General features: G+C 40.6%; 1 protein-coding gene across 1 annotated transcript; it reads right to left on the bottom strand.

The window, feature by feature from the left end:
- Window positions 1-5,158: 5,158 nt before the first annotated feature.
- On the bottom strand, window positions 5,159-6,904 carry cxcl18b (chemokine (C-X-C motif) ligand 18b). The gene is made up of 4 exons (XM_051386198.1): window positions 6,735-6,904; window positions 6,396-6,510; window positions 6,196-6,288; window positions 5,159-5,666 (listed from the first exon to the last, which is right to left on the bottom strand). Exons 1-4 carry the CDS (start codon window positions 6,805-6,807, stop codon window positions 5,606-5,608), a joined length of 342 nt encoding a protein of 113 aa, XP_051242158.1. The 5' UTR covers window positions 6,808-6,904; the 3' UTR covers window positions 5,159-5,605.
- Window positions 6,905-18,612: the final 11,708 nt, after the last annotated feature.

Genomic DNA, 18,612 nt, shown 5'->3' with positions numbered 1-18,612 from the left:
GTTCTGTATTTGTTGAGTATAGTCAATTTACTCAAATGTAAACACTTTTTAAACACTGCTGTATTTTAGCTTGGTGAGCTTAATATTTTCTGAGGTGGTACACACTGAATCTTATGAAATAGAATTTGAACTATATATTGCTTTGTCATGTGGTCATCTTGACTGATGCTGCTTTAGTGTCCGGTAAGCCCATGTGGGCTGGGCACCTTAGAATGCTGCAGGACAATTAAATAAATAAATAAATCAGTCTGAACCAGCGCAATGGTGTAGGACATCTGCATAATGTAATAATCAGTGAAATTTACTGGTGCTGTTTCACATTAACCATGTGTCCCAATAGGCTTAAAGCAATTTTGCTGACCTGGGCATTGTTGTTGTACCAACATATTGTTTAAAACACTGAGCTGATTTAGTGATCTGCATGGCTTGTTGCGATAATCTGAACATTAGTGTGTAGGTGTGTGTGTTTTCTGAGGAGGGACCTTAAGTGCAGCATCTTCAACTCAACACGTTGGCGCCCCCAAACGGTGCCAAATGGCAACTGCTTGACATAAAAACCCAGAAATCATGCACTCTAAACCCCCACACTCCTCCAGCCCTGCAATTCTTAAGCAGAATTTCATGAAAGCAAACAGAAGAAATCTACCGCATCTTAAAAATCCCTCATGATCTATAATAACCCTGCCATCATGTGACCTAAGAATGGATAACAGGTGGTTGTGGATGGGGGAGGACAGTCACCTCTGGCTGTGAAGAATGGACTTCGGCAGTGTGTGCACTTGATCTTTCACCCACCATCTATCTGACCCCTGCCCAGTCGATATTGAGCTGAGGTCGCGTAAAGACCATACTCACCTGAGGACATCTGAGCCATCTCCATGACAGATGAGCAAACTCCATGCGCTGACGAAGACCATTGGATGAGATTGACAGTCACCGTTACCAAGGTCAGGGATGAATTTTCCTATCCAGCTTTCTGATGTTTCAACCACATGTCACAGTCTTTATTCAGTGAATGGCTCAGCACCTGGAATAATTACCAGAGAGGCAAGTTAGTGGGCCTTAGACATTAGATTCATCATGATATGTAATTAATGGAGGAATATGAAGTGATGTTACCTACAGTAGTGAATATGGTACAGTATAGTGTATGTGAAGCATTTTGAGATCAGTGGGATAGGAGCTACATAAATACACTTGGTTTAATCTCAACTTTGAAGAGGATTTTCTCATTAGGTTGGAGAAGTGTCAGCAGCTGGCTGAGGTTTATGTGTTCTCTAGCCTCGGTCTGTTGCTGAAGGGCTTCCTGTTTGTTGTCTTGAGGCAGAGCAGTAAAAAAGTACTGCTTAACCGGCCCCTCCCTACCACAGAGCCATTTTTGCCTTTGGGGGGGGGGGGGAGAGAGCAGGTAAACAGTAGTGTACAGAAGTGGTACACACTACATACATTCCTATAGCTAGGATATTTGAATCAACATCTGTAATAAACATTGTGGTTTGGTTATTTTAGAAATAATGCTCGGTTATGTCTTATGCTCAGACCATTTGTTTGGTGCATGATTTAACCATATAACCATTCAAGAACTGATAGAGATACCAAACTATACCAAAGTACCACAATGTGAAAATGTTTATATCACTACAATGAAATGGCTGCTATGGGGACTAAGATCATCACACATGAATACAATTGGGCTCATTGAAAAGGGGCACCACCAAGGGGGTATACGGTATACAATTTCTGACAGTAGAATATGAGACAGATAATCTGTTAAAAAAAACAAAATCTGGCTACCTATGGCATTTGCAAAAATCCACCGGGTCTGAATGAAAACAACCAATCAGAGCCAAGAAAGATAGTTGCTTGTTGAGTCTCATTCCTAGGGCTTCAAATACAGATGCTTTGAGACCCTGGGAACTATCTTCATGTTTCCGAGTGCCTTTGTATCTTTCTCAGCTCTGATTGGTTGTTTTTGTTCAGGCCCTGTGGATTCTTAGAAATACCATTAGCAGCATTAGAACGAGTCGGAGGAACTTTATTTTTTCACAGATTATCTGTCCCATGTACTACTGTCAGGAAACAGGGATTTCAGCAATCATGACAAAAAGTTATTTTTTATTAAAGTTACCTACTGCAGCTTTAAATCAATAATGGATATTTTTCTATAATAGTTCATGTGAAAGAAAATAACTATAAATGCAAAAAGAGTCTCAGCTTTCTAGTCATACCTAATTTATGCATCTGCAATACTGTTTAGGTATCCAATATACAGAAATATTCAAATACACCATTGTTAGAATAAAGGCAAAAGTAACACATTTATACTGCATGCAAAAAAATGCATTGGTTTTTGCCCAAAGAGTGTAACACATGTATAAAGTGAGACTTGTGGGGACCCATAGAAACCATTTTCACTCAGATATCTTGAGAGGTCAGAGGACCCCTTTTTCCTTGCCAAAATTTTGCTGAACTTTGGTTTTTATCCTTCTTCCTGACAAGCTTGGCCTAGCACAATGGATGCTTCAGGTCATTGAGTTTCAGTATATTCACTCCAGCTTTAAAACTGAGCCCGCTACAGCCCCTGAAAGACAGTAATGTGGTATGAGGATGTAGGTGTCCTAGTGGAGTTTGTGAACAGGTAGGCTATTCAGTGGCTCACTGTGGAGGAAACCTTCCTGTTTGCACCCAAGGGACTTTAGTATGTAGCTTATATTTTAGCATAGGTCTGTTGTGTGTTTGTGTGTGTGTGTGTGTGTGTGTGTGTGTGTGTGTGTGTGTGTGTGTGTGTGTGTGTGTGTGTGTGTGTGTGTGTGTGAATGGCCAGATGGGGCAAGCACAGCCTCAGGACCCAGAGACGGAGTGGGCTTATCGAGGATCTATTCTTTCCCACACTCTCGTGCTCCGACCCAGACCAGGCCTGCTCTGATTTCCCTCGAGTGAATCCGCAGCAGCTCTGATATTCTCCAGCAAACTTTATCTCTCCAGCAAACTTAATGGTCAGAAATCAAGGTCTGTTGGCTCAGCTGATCACTCGAAGGAAGCCGGTGTGGTTGAGAGGCAGAGCGGGCTTTGGCCAATCGATAACCCACTCAGCATCACCGTGATAGCATTCATTGACAGACAGGCGGGGGATAAACGTGCTGCCTTTATTTGGGATAAGCACAGCATGTTGAAGTCATTTTGTAAATTATCTTATCGATACATGCTTCACCTTTTATCAGAGAGCTGATTTACCACCTCACTTTTAAAGTAATTTATGAAACAATGGGTCCTCGATTGGGGCAGACAAAAGCAGACTTTGAACTTTTATTGTTGAATTTGCTGGGTGAAAAACTATTTTCAATTGCATATTTTATCCCCTGGAGCTAGATAGCTAACATTATCTCCATCTCTGGCTGACCTTAATGTTTCAAGTTTACTCGCTTTAACACGAGAACCATATCCTGGTGACTACATACATATCATAAAAAGCTGCATATGTACGTCCCGGGCAAAAACTCCTCACCAGTTTTTGACCCATGTAGAAAAAACAGAAAATAAAACAGCCTCGTTCTTGTATTGGAGTGTAGAGATGTAGGCCTAGTATTTACTTGTAGTAGCCGTAGCCATTGCTTTGTCACATCTGCTTGCTGGTTTGAAGGTGGTCATTTTCCCATGGCACTCAGCAGGTAATAAGTAATGGTTTCGGATTATATTTTTACACTGTTTAACACTGTTTACATCATGTCATTCAGACCGTTATTACGAGAAACCAAGTGAGAAAAATGGTTCACGTTTATGTTGGAATTCCTAATTGCAGATATTGGTCATTTCTGTCCCTTGGCAGAAAGAACTACAGAAGCATCAACAAGGTAGTGGCTTTGGATTACGATGTTAGCTATTCCATCTTGGAATAACATGTGAATGCTGCCATGTCAGAATAGCAGACATTTTCCTGTTCTTACTCTTCTGCCGACGTTTGCAAATGTAGCAGTTAATCTAGAGTACATTCGCCCTTTCCAAATGGTATACAAACTAACTGAACATCACTCCTGTCTGTATTTGAAAACCCCTTTTTATAGAATTAAATAACTAATACTAACTAAAACCAAACTGATATGAACTACTTAAAATGCCATCTTTATTTGATGTGTGTTTAGATTTTTTTGTTTGGCCCATCTGTTAACATGGAGGCAATGGGCTTTATTACCAATACTGAAGTTATCCACCAGGGGGCAACTGAGATATTGTGGCTTTACTTTTGGACAGTTCTCATGTTGTCCATCTTTCTATATATATCGATGAAACAAACCTATGAATATTATATTCTATTTCTGCCAATAGATCCTCCTAAATGTTACACACTGGACCTTTAAAGCTGTATGGGTCCTCCCAAATGTTGATTGTTATAAACAGACAGATGACTTAAATTGCTAAGAGTAACACCATGTGGGCAGTTTGAAAAATGGAAGAAATTTGTTTTGAATGTCAAGTTCGCAGAATATATTGTACAGGTCTACCACCATGTCTGTCAACACTGGAAGATGCCCACCCAGAAGCCTGAGGGTTATGCAGCTTCCACAAATATGTCCAAAAACAGTTTTATTGTCTTGTGAAAAAATACTCACAGTAACCACAGTACGTTGTAGTTCATGAGCCCTTACACTAAAAGTGAGCAGAATTTTCAGTTTGACTCTAAGATTATTTCTTTGTTGCTCTATTGACTCAAGTATTAAAAACTTCAGCAGTCGTAACTAATCACTTTTCATGTCGGTCGAATCACGAAATGCTCCAGGAATTCATCTCCCCACTGTCACCCGCACTGCAGCTGCTGCAAACAGCTGTGGTCAAATTTTCTCATGGGCATCATTTAATTGTTATCATGCAAAGCCCCCCCCGTCTCCCCGAGGAGAGAGCGGGTTTCTATGATAACAATTAATTTGTCGCTCCCTGCAACAAAGTCACTTCAGTGTCCTCAAGTGCCAGCTGCGTCATTGCTGCAGAATAGCTGTTTGTTTTTATGTTGATGGCATGCGACTGCTCAGCTGCAGAAATGGCGGTGGTGAGCCACAGGTTTCATCTAGAGGGTTGAGAAATGGCAGTTGGAAGTCATTTTCTTACCAAGGAATTTAAATTTTCCCTTTTTCGTCAAGGATAAAAACAAGCAGAAGGCATTGAGTTATATCAAAATCTTTATTTGCTTTGTGTCACACATTTGTAAAAACAAAAAATAAAAACGTAAGGAAATAAAATTTCAACAATAAATAAATCAGCATAAATAGTTGTATGTCAAGCAAAAACATAAAAGTGTGTGCATTTCAACAGTGGCATTCTTACACAGACTGCTATAGTACTGTACATATGTTTACATTTTCTATCCCCTAACTTCCATAACTCCTGTTCTTTACTACATTCTCTCCCCTTCCTGTCTCCAAGCTGTTAATCATTTCCACTCCCACTGCTCTTCCCCTCTTCGCTGTCATTTCCCAATGCTCTCCAGTTCAGGAGTTCGGTGAAAGCTCTGCTCTCAGCATTCTTAGGCTTGTGTGTGCAGTCTTCATGTCACCTCCGGGACCCCGGCCCCGGATAACTTTCCACCCCAGTCGGGCCTCCCCCTCTTGTACTTTCACTCTGCCTTTCTTTTTCTGTCGATGCACTCGATCTTGCGGCTCTCCTCTTTGTTTATCCTGAAAAGAGGGAGGAAGAAAAACTGGGATTAGGCCAGATGACTAATACGAAACATCTGGAGGTTTTGTGCAACAAGTCACATGTTAATGTGTGATGAGATTAGTTGAGCCAACGTTTTGTAATAAAACCCTTCTTATTTGCAGAAAGATTTCTGTCTCATTGACTTTGTGTGCATGGTGCAGAGTAAACTGGGATGTTTTGCCAGGCAGTTTTGGCTCTACAAAATACATTCTGATGCTAAATCTTGGGGCCAAATCAAACATTTTTAAGTGGTGTGATCCTCTGTCCCGACTCTCCTGAAAGCAGTGCAAAAATCCAACTGTTGCTGGATGCTCAGATGCTTGGACTTGTGTGCAGATTTAAGGCCAGATGACCTAAAGTGGGAGCTGATGTGTAGCTTTTAAAAATTGCACTTCAGTTTACCAAGTTATCAGCACAAAAGAGCTTGAAAACAGCAGTCGAGGCCAACCACATCATCCCAGATGTTATATCTGAAGGTGAAGATTTAGGTGGATCATGGATCATTACCTTTCCCAGCATCTCAAGAAAGCCTTGGCCATCTTTCCCTCAGTGTTCATGCAGATATCCTCAGTGGAGTTGTTTGCCTTGTCCAGGGTTACACTAAAAAATACAAAACAAGAAATCCATTAGAATCCGAGACAAGCACGACTGATGAGATTCTAAATGTTATAAAGCAGCAGATATTCCGTGTTTTTATTTAAACTTACAACAATTCAGTTTTGTCACATCCAGGCCGCCTTTCATAGACTTGGAAAGCAGATATATTGCCTCTGATGAACTTGACTGTGGTGTGACATCTGCAGCGTCCAGGAAAGTCGTGAGCTGCAGCAATAAGTATATAAAGTATTTTTAGTTAAGTTAAAACAAAGCAGTTAGGTGCATAGCCTCAGCAACAGGAACGAGTCACACATATTTTAAACAACACTAAACTGTAGGTATACTACAAGAATGAGAGCATTACAGTATGATTGAATAATGCATCATCAGTTTTTAATGTTCACCATCATATGCCACTTTAACCATTACAAAACTGTATTTTTACTCACCTTGGTGGAGCTGAATGCAAACTGCAGCCACAACAGCCAACAGGAGAGTGCAGCTTTTCTGTGACAAGGCCATTTTTTCCTTTGAGAGACAAAAAAAACGTCCAGAGATCCCTCGGAGGAGAAAGTGAGAGCTCGAGCAGGTTGAGAGGAGAGGAGTGAAGAGCCACTGCGAGGCTCTTTCCCTTTTATAGCCAGCACTGAGTGGGTTTTCCCAGAATCCATGCTTTTTCCCGTCAAGCCAAACCTGCAACAGGCTCTGGAATTTCCACACTAACTCTGGAGACTCGCACTGGAATGTGCTCAGAACTCCTTTCACAGATAAGGCAGGGGGGAAATGATTCATTTGATGTAATTCTGAGTATAAACAAAGAAAACTGGACAACCCACAGAGATGATTAATACATTACGGCACTCTTTACCCAGTCATGTCTAGGCAAACCGGACAAATAAGCTGTATTGGCTGTGAGGAATGGGAACAGTTGCATCATGCTAACTTTGATAAAACTTCTGACCAAAGGCTTTAATTCAATTCAATTAAATTCAGTTCAATTTTATTTGTATAGCGCCAATTCATAACAGAAGTTATCTCAGGACACTTTTCAAATAGAGCAGGTCTAGACCGAACTCTTTATAACATTATTTACAGAGACCCAACAGTACCACCATGAGCAAGCACTTGGCGACAAGGGCAAGGAAAAACTGCCTGTTAAAAGGCAGAAACCTAGGACAGATCCTCCGGCTCTAGGTGGGTGGTCGTCTTTCTCAACCAGCATTTGCTTTAGGTGTTGCCAAGCAAGACGAGGTGGGGGGTCTGCTTTTGAACAGCGTGATGTTGTGCAATGCTGATTAACAAGGCTGTTACTAAATAAACTGAGCTGGAAGAATTTATTTACTCTCTGTATGTAGATGTTCATATGACTAGGCTTTATTAGTTTCTCCATCTGAATAATGAATACTGCATATGAATTTATTGAGACTGACTGAAAACAGAGGGTGAAGTGCTTCTGTAATATCTGAACCTAACATATGATGACACACTGAGCCATCAACAAACAGAATACCACCACCTGTTTCATGGAACGACTGCAGTGAAACACTTAGACTGTGGATAATGGTTCAACAGTGAGCAATGAATCAGCTCCCGTTTCCGGTACAAGTGTTTGTGCATAGCACACATGCTGTGGCAAGTATCATCCCAGTCATGACTGAACAACTAACAACGTGTGAAGAGTTCACTTTCCCATACCTTGCACAATAGATACATTTTACAGAAGATAAATGTCTGTCACTCAGCGATCGTTTATCCAGGAGCTGGTTTTTCAGCATTTTACAGCCTGAAATCATTTCAAGTAAAGAAGTTGCAACATGCAAAATGTACTGTACTTTAAATGAAAAGAAACCAAAACATCCACACAGATTTTCAATTGCAAACTGATCAGTTAGCAAACATTAGGTGATAGAAGACATATTTTCAAATGGTGCGACACTTATAAAGGCATTACATGATACCATGCTTACTTTTACATTTTATTCAAGTTTGAAAGGAAACCAAAAACTGACAACAGGTGTATGACCAGATGTCAGGCCTACATCTGTCTAAAAAATGTCTAGCTTATCAAGGTTGTTCCTTTGTTAATTCATTCATTACACACTAGAGCCCACACTTTTCTTAATCCAGCTGCTGCCTGCTCCCAGTGGATTTCTGACCATTACCACCTGCACCCGCTGTGTGTGTGTCCTCTCCCACCTGGTCCTGCAAGCATTCCGACCATTCACTCCCACATAGTAGAGATTTTGTTTCTTTTCCTGTCCTACAGATGAAAAGATGTTTACTGTGTCAGTAACAATTGCTGTTTTGTAAAAAATATTTTTCCTTTAAACTTCATTTGTTGTCCCCATCCTTCTGATGGACGCAACATAAACCCCGGAGTAGCAGTGGTTTTAACCGCAAAAATTTGTGTTGGGTTACACAGGACCAAGATCCCAATCCCAATGCAGCCCTGTCTTACACACATCGTTTGTCAGACAGTGCATGTGATAAGTGACAGGTGATAAGATCAGCAGCATTAGTGTTGATGATCACAGTAAGGAGAAAGTATAACTGCAGATAACTAAGTACTGCATATATGTTTCTGTTCAAGAGCTGTGATGTAAAATTATGGGAGACCTAGGAAGCCACAAAAGATCCAAAGAAGAAATAAGTTTATACATCTTTCCTTTCAGTTACTGGTCTCCAACTTGTGTCAATAAAATCTGGGGGGAGAAAAAAAGCACAACCAAGGCATAAAGAATTCATTCACTCTCCCTTACACTCACAGCAGTGTCTTAGGCCAGCTGGGACAGTGGACCAACATCACTTTTGTGACACTTAATTTTACATTATCTCTAGATACCACTTTTTCCCTCTTTCTGTTAGGAGGTGATAAAGAAGGCTATAGCAAGAGATATCCCTACCACTGATGCAGTAAGTCTCAAGTTCCAGGTGTGTGTGTGTGTGTGTGTGTGTGTGTGTGTGTGTGTGTGTGTGTGTGTGTGTATGTTTGTTTTCATCAGCACAGATTATGAGTGGAAAGTAGAGCGATGAGGCTGGTGGAGCTTGCCATTCCTATAAGCGGTGGAGCGATGACAAAGCTGATTAGTGGGTTTATTGGAATGGTGGAGTGCTGGAGCTGGTGGGGTGATGGCTGTAAGATAGAACAGAATATTATCTGAAATTAGTCAGAAAATCATTGTCTATCAAGTGCCAAAGCACAAACAAGGCAGCAAGTTTTTCTCAAATTTCCTGAAGCAGTATGTTAGACTATTAATGGTATGAAAAGCATATGTACAATCAATGAAACATGAGGGACTAGAAAAACAGGCAGTACAGACCCTCCATACCTACTGAAGCTGAAACCACGCTATAGGTGGTAGAACATTTGTAGCAGAGGTCAGAAGTTCTTCCATGGCAACGATCAAGGTGTTTTGTGGGGGCATGCTTGAAGATGTTGCTTGGCTTTGCTGGCCCTTTTTGTCCGGATTATACTTCCAAGATGCCCATCATCGGACAGCACTTTTTTCAGCCTCAGTCAGTTTTTGGGGGATAATTTGTACATCACAGGATGAGGGAAGCCTTCCCTCCCTAAGAGCCTCTCTCTCCAGCACACCCATGGCATTCGGGAGATCATGAAGAAGGCACAGATCAGAACAGAGTCTGGATTTGCCAGAATACATTGAGGGCGCGAGAAAGCAGGACTGTCAACATTGTGCTTAAATGCACTTTGGCATTTATTACAAATGTTGGTATTTCTGATTACTTTACTCACAATGTAGTCTTGCGACAGTAGAGAGAGAACAGTCTTGGTTTTTGTGAGGTCAGGCGCAGCTTTGCACTCCATCAGCTCCCCCACTCTGAGGCAAGGACCAGGGAATGTCTCCTTCATGCCCAGGAAGTCTGCCAAAAGGCTGTTGTCATTTTCCTGATAGTTTTCTGAAAATGCACATCTTATTTTGATTTCAGTGCCTGGTGGAACTCCACTGGAGTTGGGACTGAATTCCTCTGTTTTGTGCAGCTCAAAAGGTAGATGTTGCCATCACAATTCCTGTTTGCACAGGTTTCCGGCTACCCATTCATCTAATCTTCAGCCCATGGAAGAGTTGGATCATGTCCTCGAGGAGCTTGATTGCCTTTTGGTACACAGTGGTCCACCTGCTCCAGAAACCATGCTATAAGGTAAGAGGGGGGTTGTTCTTCCTGTTCCACCATGTATTTCAGGCCTGCACTCGTGGCCTTGCTGAAGACATTCATCTTGTCGAGATGACTGGGCTGAAGGGTTTTAAGCGATACATTTGGTATTTATTATTTGCTCATCAAATTCAAAGAATCTGCAACCAAGTACTACATGTGTCAAATGGTTTTAAGTACTACACAGTTCACTTGATAGATCTGAAAATACCAACAAATTTAAGCTGAGGGTTTGCAGTTAAGTCCATAGTCATTATTTAATTTCAAGATTCAATGTACTGAAATACAGAGGCAAAATAACAGATAATGGAATTCATGCCAATGTCCAAATATGTATGGACCTAACTGCAGGTGTATACTCTCACTTGTGTATTAACCTTAACACTTTTCATCTCTCTTTTTTTTTTCTTTTTCTGGCAGTGGAATGCCCTCACCCAAAAATTCAAGTAACTGTAGTGTTACTTACGACATCAAGTTTGAATGTTTTTTGCTATCATTGTATGGGCATGTATGAGTTGATACAAGCTTATTATATTGGGTTTTCACCTGCGAACAGAGAAAGATGGGTCATCAAATTGTTGGCCTGGACACTTTGAAGGACAGTAAATGCCAGTTGCATAACAATATTAATTGCATAAGAGTAATCAGACCTTTGCAGGCTGCATTCTGGCTCTCAAACCAAAACAAGTCACGGCAAATCCTCATGATTCAGAAGAAGTCAGTTGGCTCATTCAGTCTGCATCCTGCAGTCCAACAGAGTGTGTGATTGCTGCAAAAACACAAAATGAAATGACAAAGCTATTATTTTGCAGTGTGACATATTGCCTCCTCATTAGGCGTCTCTCTCTGCTTTAATTATTTGGCTCTCTCGTCTCTACTGTTGTTGCAGTTTCTTGTTGATGATAGAATGCAATGAAAGTCATACTGCAATTTACTTGAGGCCTCTTTTTTATTAACAACTTTATCTCAAAGCCAATATGATTGTACAGTGCATAAAGGCCAGCAGTTCCTCAGATCACATTTCAATTTTATGTGTCTATTGCAAACGTCACAAACTCCCCATGGGAAGAACTGAGTGTGAAGAGCTGTTCTGACTGTAAAGTACTCTGAAACCTGAACACAAAAACAAGATTGTAATTGTGGGATTTACTAACTGTATTGAAACAGATCATTTTGATAAGGTATTTTCTGAGTAAAATGAAATGATAACCTTGACCTCCTCAGTGATTTACAGTGTTTCCAACATTATTTACAATAAGAAAGTGATGTAATTTTCAACGGCTTACCAAGCACTGACTTATTTATTTATTCAGTAAACATAGAGGCAAGCCTGAAGGCAAGTAAGTCTACACTGCCTGCTTCCTGATAGACCTGGAACAAACCAAGTTATTAAAAAAGAAAGAAAAAAAACAAAATGTCCAGAACTAGGCCTAATGCCATTTTAACTGTAAAAAGAAAAAAGAGTGCTTAATGGTGCCAAGTGAAGGCAGTGATCCACACAGTAAACTGCCCACTCAGTCCAGCAGATTTCTCAGTCTAATAAAGACTGAGAGAATAAACCAGGACACATAAACTACTCAATGCGCACCAGATTTTATCTGGAAGTGTTTTGCAGCAGCTGTACTTTTCAGATTAATTTTGTTTTTCTTTCGGTTTGGATACATTTGCAGTTAGGGGTGTAAAGATTTACCAGCATGAGTTGAGAATCGGTTTTAATGTTACAGATGCAATTACATAGGTATGCCTACCCCTGGATTGAGCTAAATGTACCATGAACCGGTCCGTATTCAGATTCTAAAGCAATGAATTTGTTGACTATAGCTTGGCTGCCAATAGTGTCTCCACTCTGGTGGAAGGTAAAAGGTCAACGACAGGGTCTCGTGATAAGAATGATGAGAGTAGGGCTGCTCCCTAATCGTCGACTTAATTGTTGGCCAATGACAAGAGTCGAGTCTACGCTATTTTCATTAGTCAGATATTTGCAGAAAAACAAAAACAACATTAAACTCCAGAGCTGCACCTTGTCACCAGGACCAAAGTATCAGGGTATTGTTGAAACACGGACCTTTCCTCGTGTAACACAGGGAGTCACTGCTGCATATGCTAACTGTACTAGCGGCTGCCACTAGCTGGACTGGGAGCTGGAAGGGCAGGGGGAGTTTAAACACTGCTAGGGTAGGAGCAGGGGCACCAGCGGCTCCGATTAGGACTATTCTGGGGTTGAAGACATGGCATGGGTTCAGGCCTTGACAGCAGAGGCATGAAATGAAGAAGTTAATTTGTATGTCAATGTTTGCGTTATCTATCCATCATAAGTCGGCCAGTAATTGTTTTTGTGAAGTTGGAAGTTATTTATTCTGTGTTTTGAACAACAAAACTTGTGTTAAATTAACTAAATGTTCAGTCTCCTTCCTGGTTGTTCTGACACATTCTGGATCATTACCACTTTTTCCATTATCATTTAACAGACGGCTATTAAATATACATATATTCAAATAATTAAATTAATATCATAAATGTGCGACTAGTAGTTGACTAGGAAAATGTTAACAGGGTCAGGGCCAGCCTTAGATGAGGGTAACGTTAGCGCAGTCAGTACATAAAACATGGCAGACAACGCCGACACGATTTACAGTGCACCATCAAATCTAAAATCTAAAGTTTGGAAGACGTTGCATTCTATAAGAAGGAAGGAATGTTGGACAGAAGTCTATCCATTTGTAAGATCTGTCAGACATGCATTAAACATGGTTAAGATCAGATTGCATCGTATCGTTCCATATTAGAATGCATTGTCCGTATTGTATTGTAGCCTATGTATTTAGATAGGTATCAGATTGATATGTATACTTTGGTTTTTGATATGCACTTGGGGGAGTCATATTTGAGTCTAATAAAGCTTTAATCCAACGTGCACATACTCTCCATATATTATAGAGCTGAAACTCACACTATGAGGCCCCGTGGTATGTGTGGGCCCTGGGTCAGTTACACCTCATGTGTCACATTTAAGGTTGAACGCAAATGCAGACATAGTGAAAACAAGTCTTTCATTGTAAATACAGGAAGGATGGTGGCTGGCGGGAGTTTGGAAGAGGGAATTCCAGGGATGAGAGCTGGCTGACGTGCTTGAGAAAGTGAGACAGGCTGACAGGCAATCCTGAAGACAGGGGATACAGGTATAAGTCTCACAGACAGGCAGGCGAACAAACAGAAAACTGGTAGGAATGAAATGATCTGCTGAGCAGGAAGCATAGCACATGAACCAACACTGACTGGAATTATGATGAGGCGGGGACTGGCTGTGAGTGCTGAGTTCCTGAAGGCAGTGTTGATTGGTTGATTACAGGCAGGTGTGCAGATTGCTGATGAGGAGCAGGTGTGCAGCGAGTGCAGCACCAGAGTGAGGAAGGAGACGACATCCACACACAGACCAGGGGAGAGACGCAGGGAAATGGGGAGACAAAAGGGAACAAAACAGGCATAACCATGGCCGTGAGATCATATACCTCCACTGCAGACACTTTTCACTCGTGGCTGCATTCAGTTCTTGAGCTATTGTTAATGTTAGCTGTTCTGCCTGTTCTTTTTGCTGATCTTTCTTCTATTTCATTTAGTTATGTATTTACTCTTAGTGATACTGTCTTCTCTCAACAAAAGAAGCACGAACATTTGCACTTCGAGTTTGGTGGTACCAAGAACTTACTTAATACTGAAGTTGAAAATATTTTTACATTTATTTAAAGCTACACCAGTCAGTGTTTTTGACTATAGCAATGGCTTAAAGCAGCAGTAGGTATATCTTTTTTGTCATATCTGCTGAATCATTCCCTATATCCTGACGGCAGAACATGACAGATAATCTGTGAAACAATCAGGTTCTTCTGGCTCCTCCTAGTGCTCCTTATGGTATTTTCAAGAATCCACTTGGCCTGAAAACAAAACAACCAATCAGGGACGAGAAACATGGGTGATTGTTGAGTCTCATTCCCAGGGCGTCACATACAGAAGCTTTGAGACCTGAGACTAATGGGCACTAATGAGACTCTCTTCAAGCTCTGTCTCGGCTCTGATTGGTTGTTTTTGCTCAGGCTCGGTAGATTCTGGCAAATTCAATTCAATTTTATTTGTATAGCGCCTATTCATAACAGAAGTTATTTCAGGACACTTTTCAAATAGAGCAGGTCTAGACCACACTCTTTAAAACAAATGCCATTAGGAGCACTAGAACAAGCCAGAGGAACCTTTATAAAAGTTACCTACTGCAGCTTTAAATGACTGTGTGATGTGAGGTGTATGACCAGCAGAAAATTATCACCCCATTCTGCAATTCCCCTCAAATTCTACACAGCATTTTAGCATCTTTCAGGTGATTGGCTTGGTTTTACAGTTTGAGTGCCTGCAAAATACTCAACGTTGACTGTAACAGTGTTTCCAGCTTGTTGTACTACCCCCAAAAAATTATTAAATGTAGCTTTAAAAATGATCTTCAGGTACTGGTTTGCAACCAGGTTGATCTCAGAAGACTCATTCATATACTGTGACCTAGAGGTGATATTGTGGTCCTGCTCAGTTTATCCTGAACAGTGCTGCACTCGGCCCTATGAAGTAATAAGATCATGCAAAGTAAACTGTGATTGTTTTTTTTTTATCAGTAAACATGAGTTTCGTCACCCATTCCAAAACCTGAACATATTCTGTTTTTCCTCTATGACTACAGCACATGTCTAGACCGGAGCCTGGCAGTTTGCAGCTATAAGCCTGATGTTGTCTTTATGTTCACTTATTGTATTTCAGGCAGATTATTTGTAGTTTCTGAGATGGAGTCTTTTTATATTATCACCTCAATGCTGAGATCTAGCAGTATTTTCTGACACAAAGGTCTTATTATTTCACTGCTTTCTTCAGCTTTATTTCATATTTAAAGCCACGCTGCAGAGTGTTTACACATCACAGGGATTTTTGGGATATTACAACCAAACTTTGAATCGACTACAGCAAATCTGTTTTATATCGCTCCTCTGACATGCTGCAATATATCTTATTGCAGAGAGCCGTTCACAGTAACTCACTCCTTTTCTAATTTAATGAGTTCTGGAGAATGATATGATGTCTGCACCTCAACATCACTGTGAATTCAATTAAAAGGAAATCCAATGTTGTCAAGTGACCCGTTGCTGAAACAGCACAAAAAGTATTTTCTTATCTACACAGCATTAACTGACTAACGATAAATGAGTCAGGTTATTCGTTTGGTATATTAGGATGGGTTTGTGCGCAACAGTCATCTTTCTGAGGAATACACTTTCTTGACAAATGCAATGTTTCACAATCTGGAAGAGCAGTTTATGGTCAGAATAAGACTTGCAGGCTTGTTCTGCAGAAAAATCTCTGGGGGGGCGCTCTGCTCCCTAGCTCCCTAAGCCCCTTGTTTGTTGGACGTAACTCGAGAGATTGCTGGCAAGACCCAGCTGGAGACACTTTCCACATAGTCACAACACTTCAGGGAAAAAGAAAGTAAAAGTAGATGGCTGCGCATGAAGAATAGCCTGGAAAGACAATGAAGGACAGCAGTGTTTAGAGTCAGAGAGGATGTTTACACGTCAAGGAACAAATTCATTGTTGAAGCTTGAGTCATTGAATATTTTATCATATTTATTTATTTAATATTGAACAGAATGTCTTTCAAAAGATACAGAATGTAACTGAACGCTTATGTATACAGTACGTATACACTTGTACAGTGCAGGGATAATGAATGTGCTTTCATTCATCTCATCTGCAAGCCTGTTTGTATTGAAGATATAAAATGCCTACATTAAAACAAATCAAACAGAGCAATTAAGTGAAGCACAACACACATTGTCATTTGTGTTATGTGCAACTCGATCTCACTCCCAAGTCGTCAAATGCAGCTGCTTGGTCGGTGGTCCTTTGCTTCAAAATATGACGCTGTAGGTATCCCTCTAGCATCATTTCTGGATGTGACAGCTGTTGCAGTCAGGTGACGTAGTATAAAGAACGAGAAAGCCCACATATGGAGGGGATGGGGTGCATAGATGGCTCAAACAAACACAGGACTCTGACCAATGAGACCTTTCATGTCCCATGTGAAACCAAAAGTAAACAATTTCTTACATATGCAGGTTGACAATGCAATTTACTAACAGGTATGTTCCTTAAGTTACATTTTATTCATGTACTTGTTCTCATCCAGTATGTAACTTACAAACTTTTTGGGGCAGGGTTTTTTTGCGTTTATAGAACAGTGTCAGGTGAAGAAGCAGACAGGAAACGGGGGGGGAGAGAGAGGGGTGTGACATGCAAAAAAGGTCACCAGCTGGAATCGAACCAATGCAGTTGTGGCTTTGTGGCCATGAGGAATGCATGTTAAGGGTTTCACAATCTTTTCTAACAAAGTACTTTCTGTTGGTAATCCTGACAAACTGCTCAAACATTTGTGCCTGTTAACTACACAAGCTTTATTTTTAAAGTCTAAGCAGATATATTTGTAATATTCTTGCTAACTTGGCCCTGTCACACCTACAGGGTCAAGTTTGAAGCGTAGGGCCACTGACCAATCTGCAGTATTTCATAGGATTTGCTATATGCTATACAAAAGTCAATCGATAACAAATCAAGTCGACACAATGAAAAACAGTATACTTAGTTATTTAAAACAAAAAAATATACACTTAATTAAGACACGTTAAATGCATACATACAAAGGAAATACATTTAACAATGTGTATTTCACATCATTTCTTTGTTTGATTTGTTTTAATTTTGGCACTTGAAATCTTCCACAGTTTCCCTCAGAAGATTCTGAAAGCAAAGGTCAGGGATATTTTATACATATATATGTTTATATATTTAGACATTTTAAATCTTCCATACTTGGGGTCCTCAGACGTGCCTGAAAGTCGGCAGTGTATTTTTAAGAAATGTGTATTTAACTCAGGAACTAAAACCCAAAGAGAGTTCACATTCTCAGTTTGTTCGGGGCCCCCTGGTGGCCGAGAGGCCCTATGCAACCACTTTGTTAGCTCACACCTCAGGCGGGCTCTGCTCATTTGTTTGTTCTGCCCTTGATATTTTTCCCTTTTCATCTTTTGTTTCATGTGTTGCACTCATTTAGCACTTCAAAGGGAATGCATATCACTTTGGGAAAGAGGCTGTACTCAATTACTTCTTACACATAAATGAATCATGCAACATGGTGCAGTAAATCAGTCGTGAAGAATCAGTTCACCCTGTTAATGCTACCTCTGGCTCACAGCAGGCCTGCAACCAACCTGTCCAGCAGGTTCTGGTGAAAACACAGCGATGAGTCACAGTTTGATTGGTCAGTTAAAGTAATTGATATGTCTGACAGATCAACAGGAATCCAGGGAGCGAAGATCCTTGAGGAATTTAATAATATAGCTGGGGCCACAGGTATAGGTACTCTTCGGCGTTCCATCCAGCGGCGGTGACCTCTGAGGGGCCCATGGAGAGGGTAGGGAGCCGGATGGGAGAGCTCTTTGATGGAGTCCAGATACTCCTCCATGGTGTGCGAGGAACAATCCAAGTCTCCATCCTCTATGTCGCTCTCCTGCATCTCGCTGATGGTAGGAAGTCTGTCCACTGTGGAGAGGAGGAATCTGTGCTTCATCCTGCAAAAGAAAGGCATGCATTAATATTGCTATTGTGATATTGTGATGTGAACATTAAAGGTGGTTCCCTCTGAGTCATTTCATCTTTGAGACTATGGTAGCAATATCGTCTATAGTAGACAGAGTCAATTGGGTTCAATCAATGTGAAGAGCCTTAAAGGCAATAGTCAAATTAAGGACAAAGCAATCTGTAATGTGAAGTTCCTCCTACAAAGTGACAAGCATAGCTGGAATATTTATATTTATTTATTTTGACCTATTTAGTTCAACCTAATTTTGATTTCTGAATTTGAGGGAAAGAAATACACTTTTCCACACTGTGTGTCACAAAGAAAGTTATGAGTTAGACAGCATGTTTTTATGGCTGCATCATTCTATCAAAAGCTTAATTTTATTTTTTTTCATACATATTTCCCCAAACCTATGGAAGCCCAAGGTGTACAATGTTATTTTCATTTATTTATATATTATTAATTTATGTATTAATTGAGCACCTTAA

Source organism: Dicentrarchus labrax, unplaced genomic scaffold, assembly GCF_905237075.1.
Source record: "Dicentrarchus labrax unplaced genomic scaffold, dlabrax2021, whole genome shotgun sequence".
NCBI classification, from domain to species: Eukaryota; Metazoa; Chordata; class Actinopteri; family Moronidae; genus Dicentrarchus; species Dicentrarchus labrax.
The sequence above is the reverse complement of the archived record's forward strand: the minus strand, read 5'-3'. Positions and strand labels throughout refer to the sequence as shown.

Coding starts and splice junctions, on each gene's coding strand:
- cxcl18b (XM_051386198.1), bottom strand. CDS start 6,807: ATGGCCTTGTCACAGAAAAGCTGCACTCTCCTGTTGGCTGTTGTGGCT. Junction 6,289..6,395: donor TGTGACAAAACTGAATTGTT/GTAAGTTTAAAT, acceptor TGTATTTTTTAG/TGTAACCCTGGACAAGGCAA. Junction 5,667..6,195: donor TTCTTGAGATGCTGGGAAAG/GTAATGATCCAT, acceptor CCCTCTTTTCAG/GATAAACAAAGAGGAGAGCC.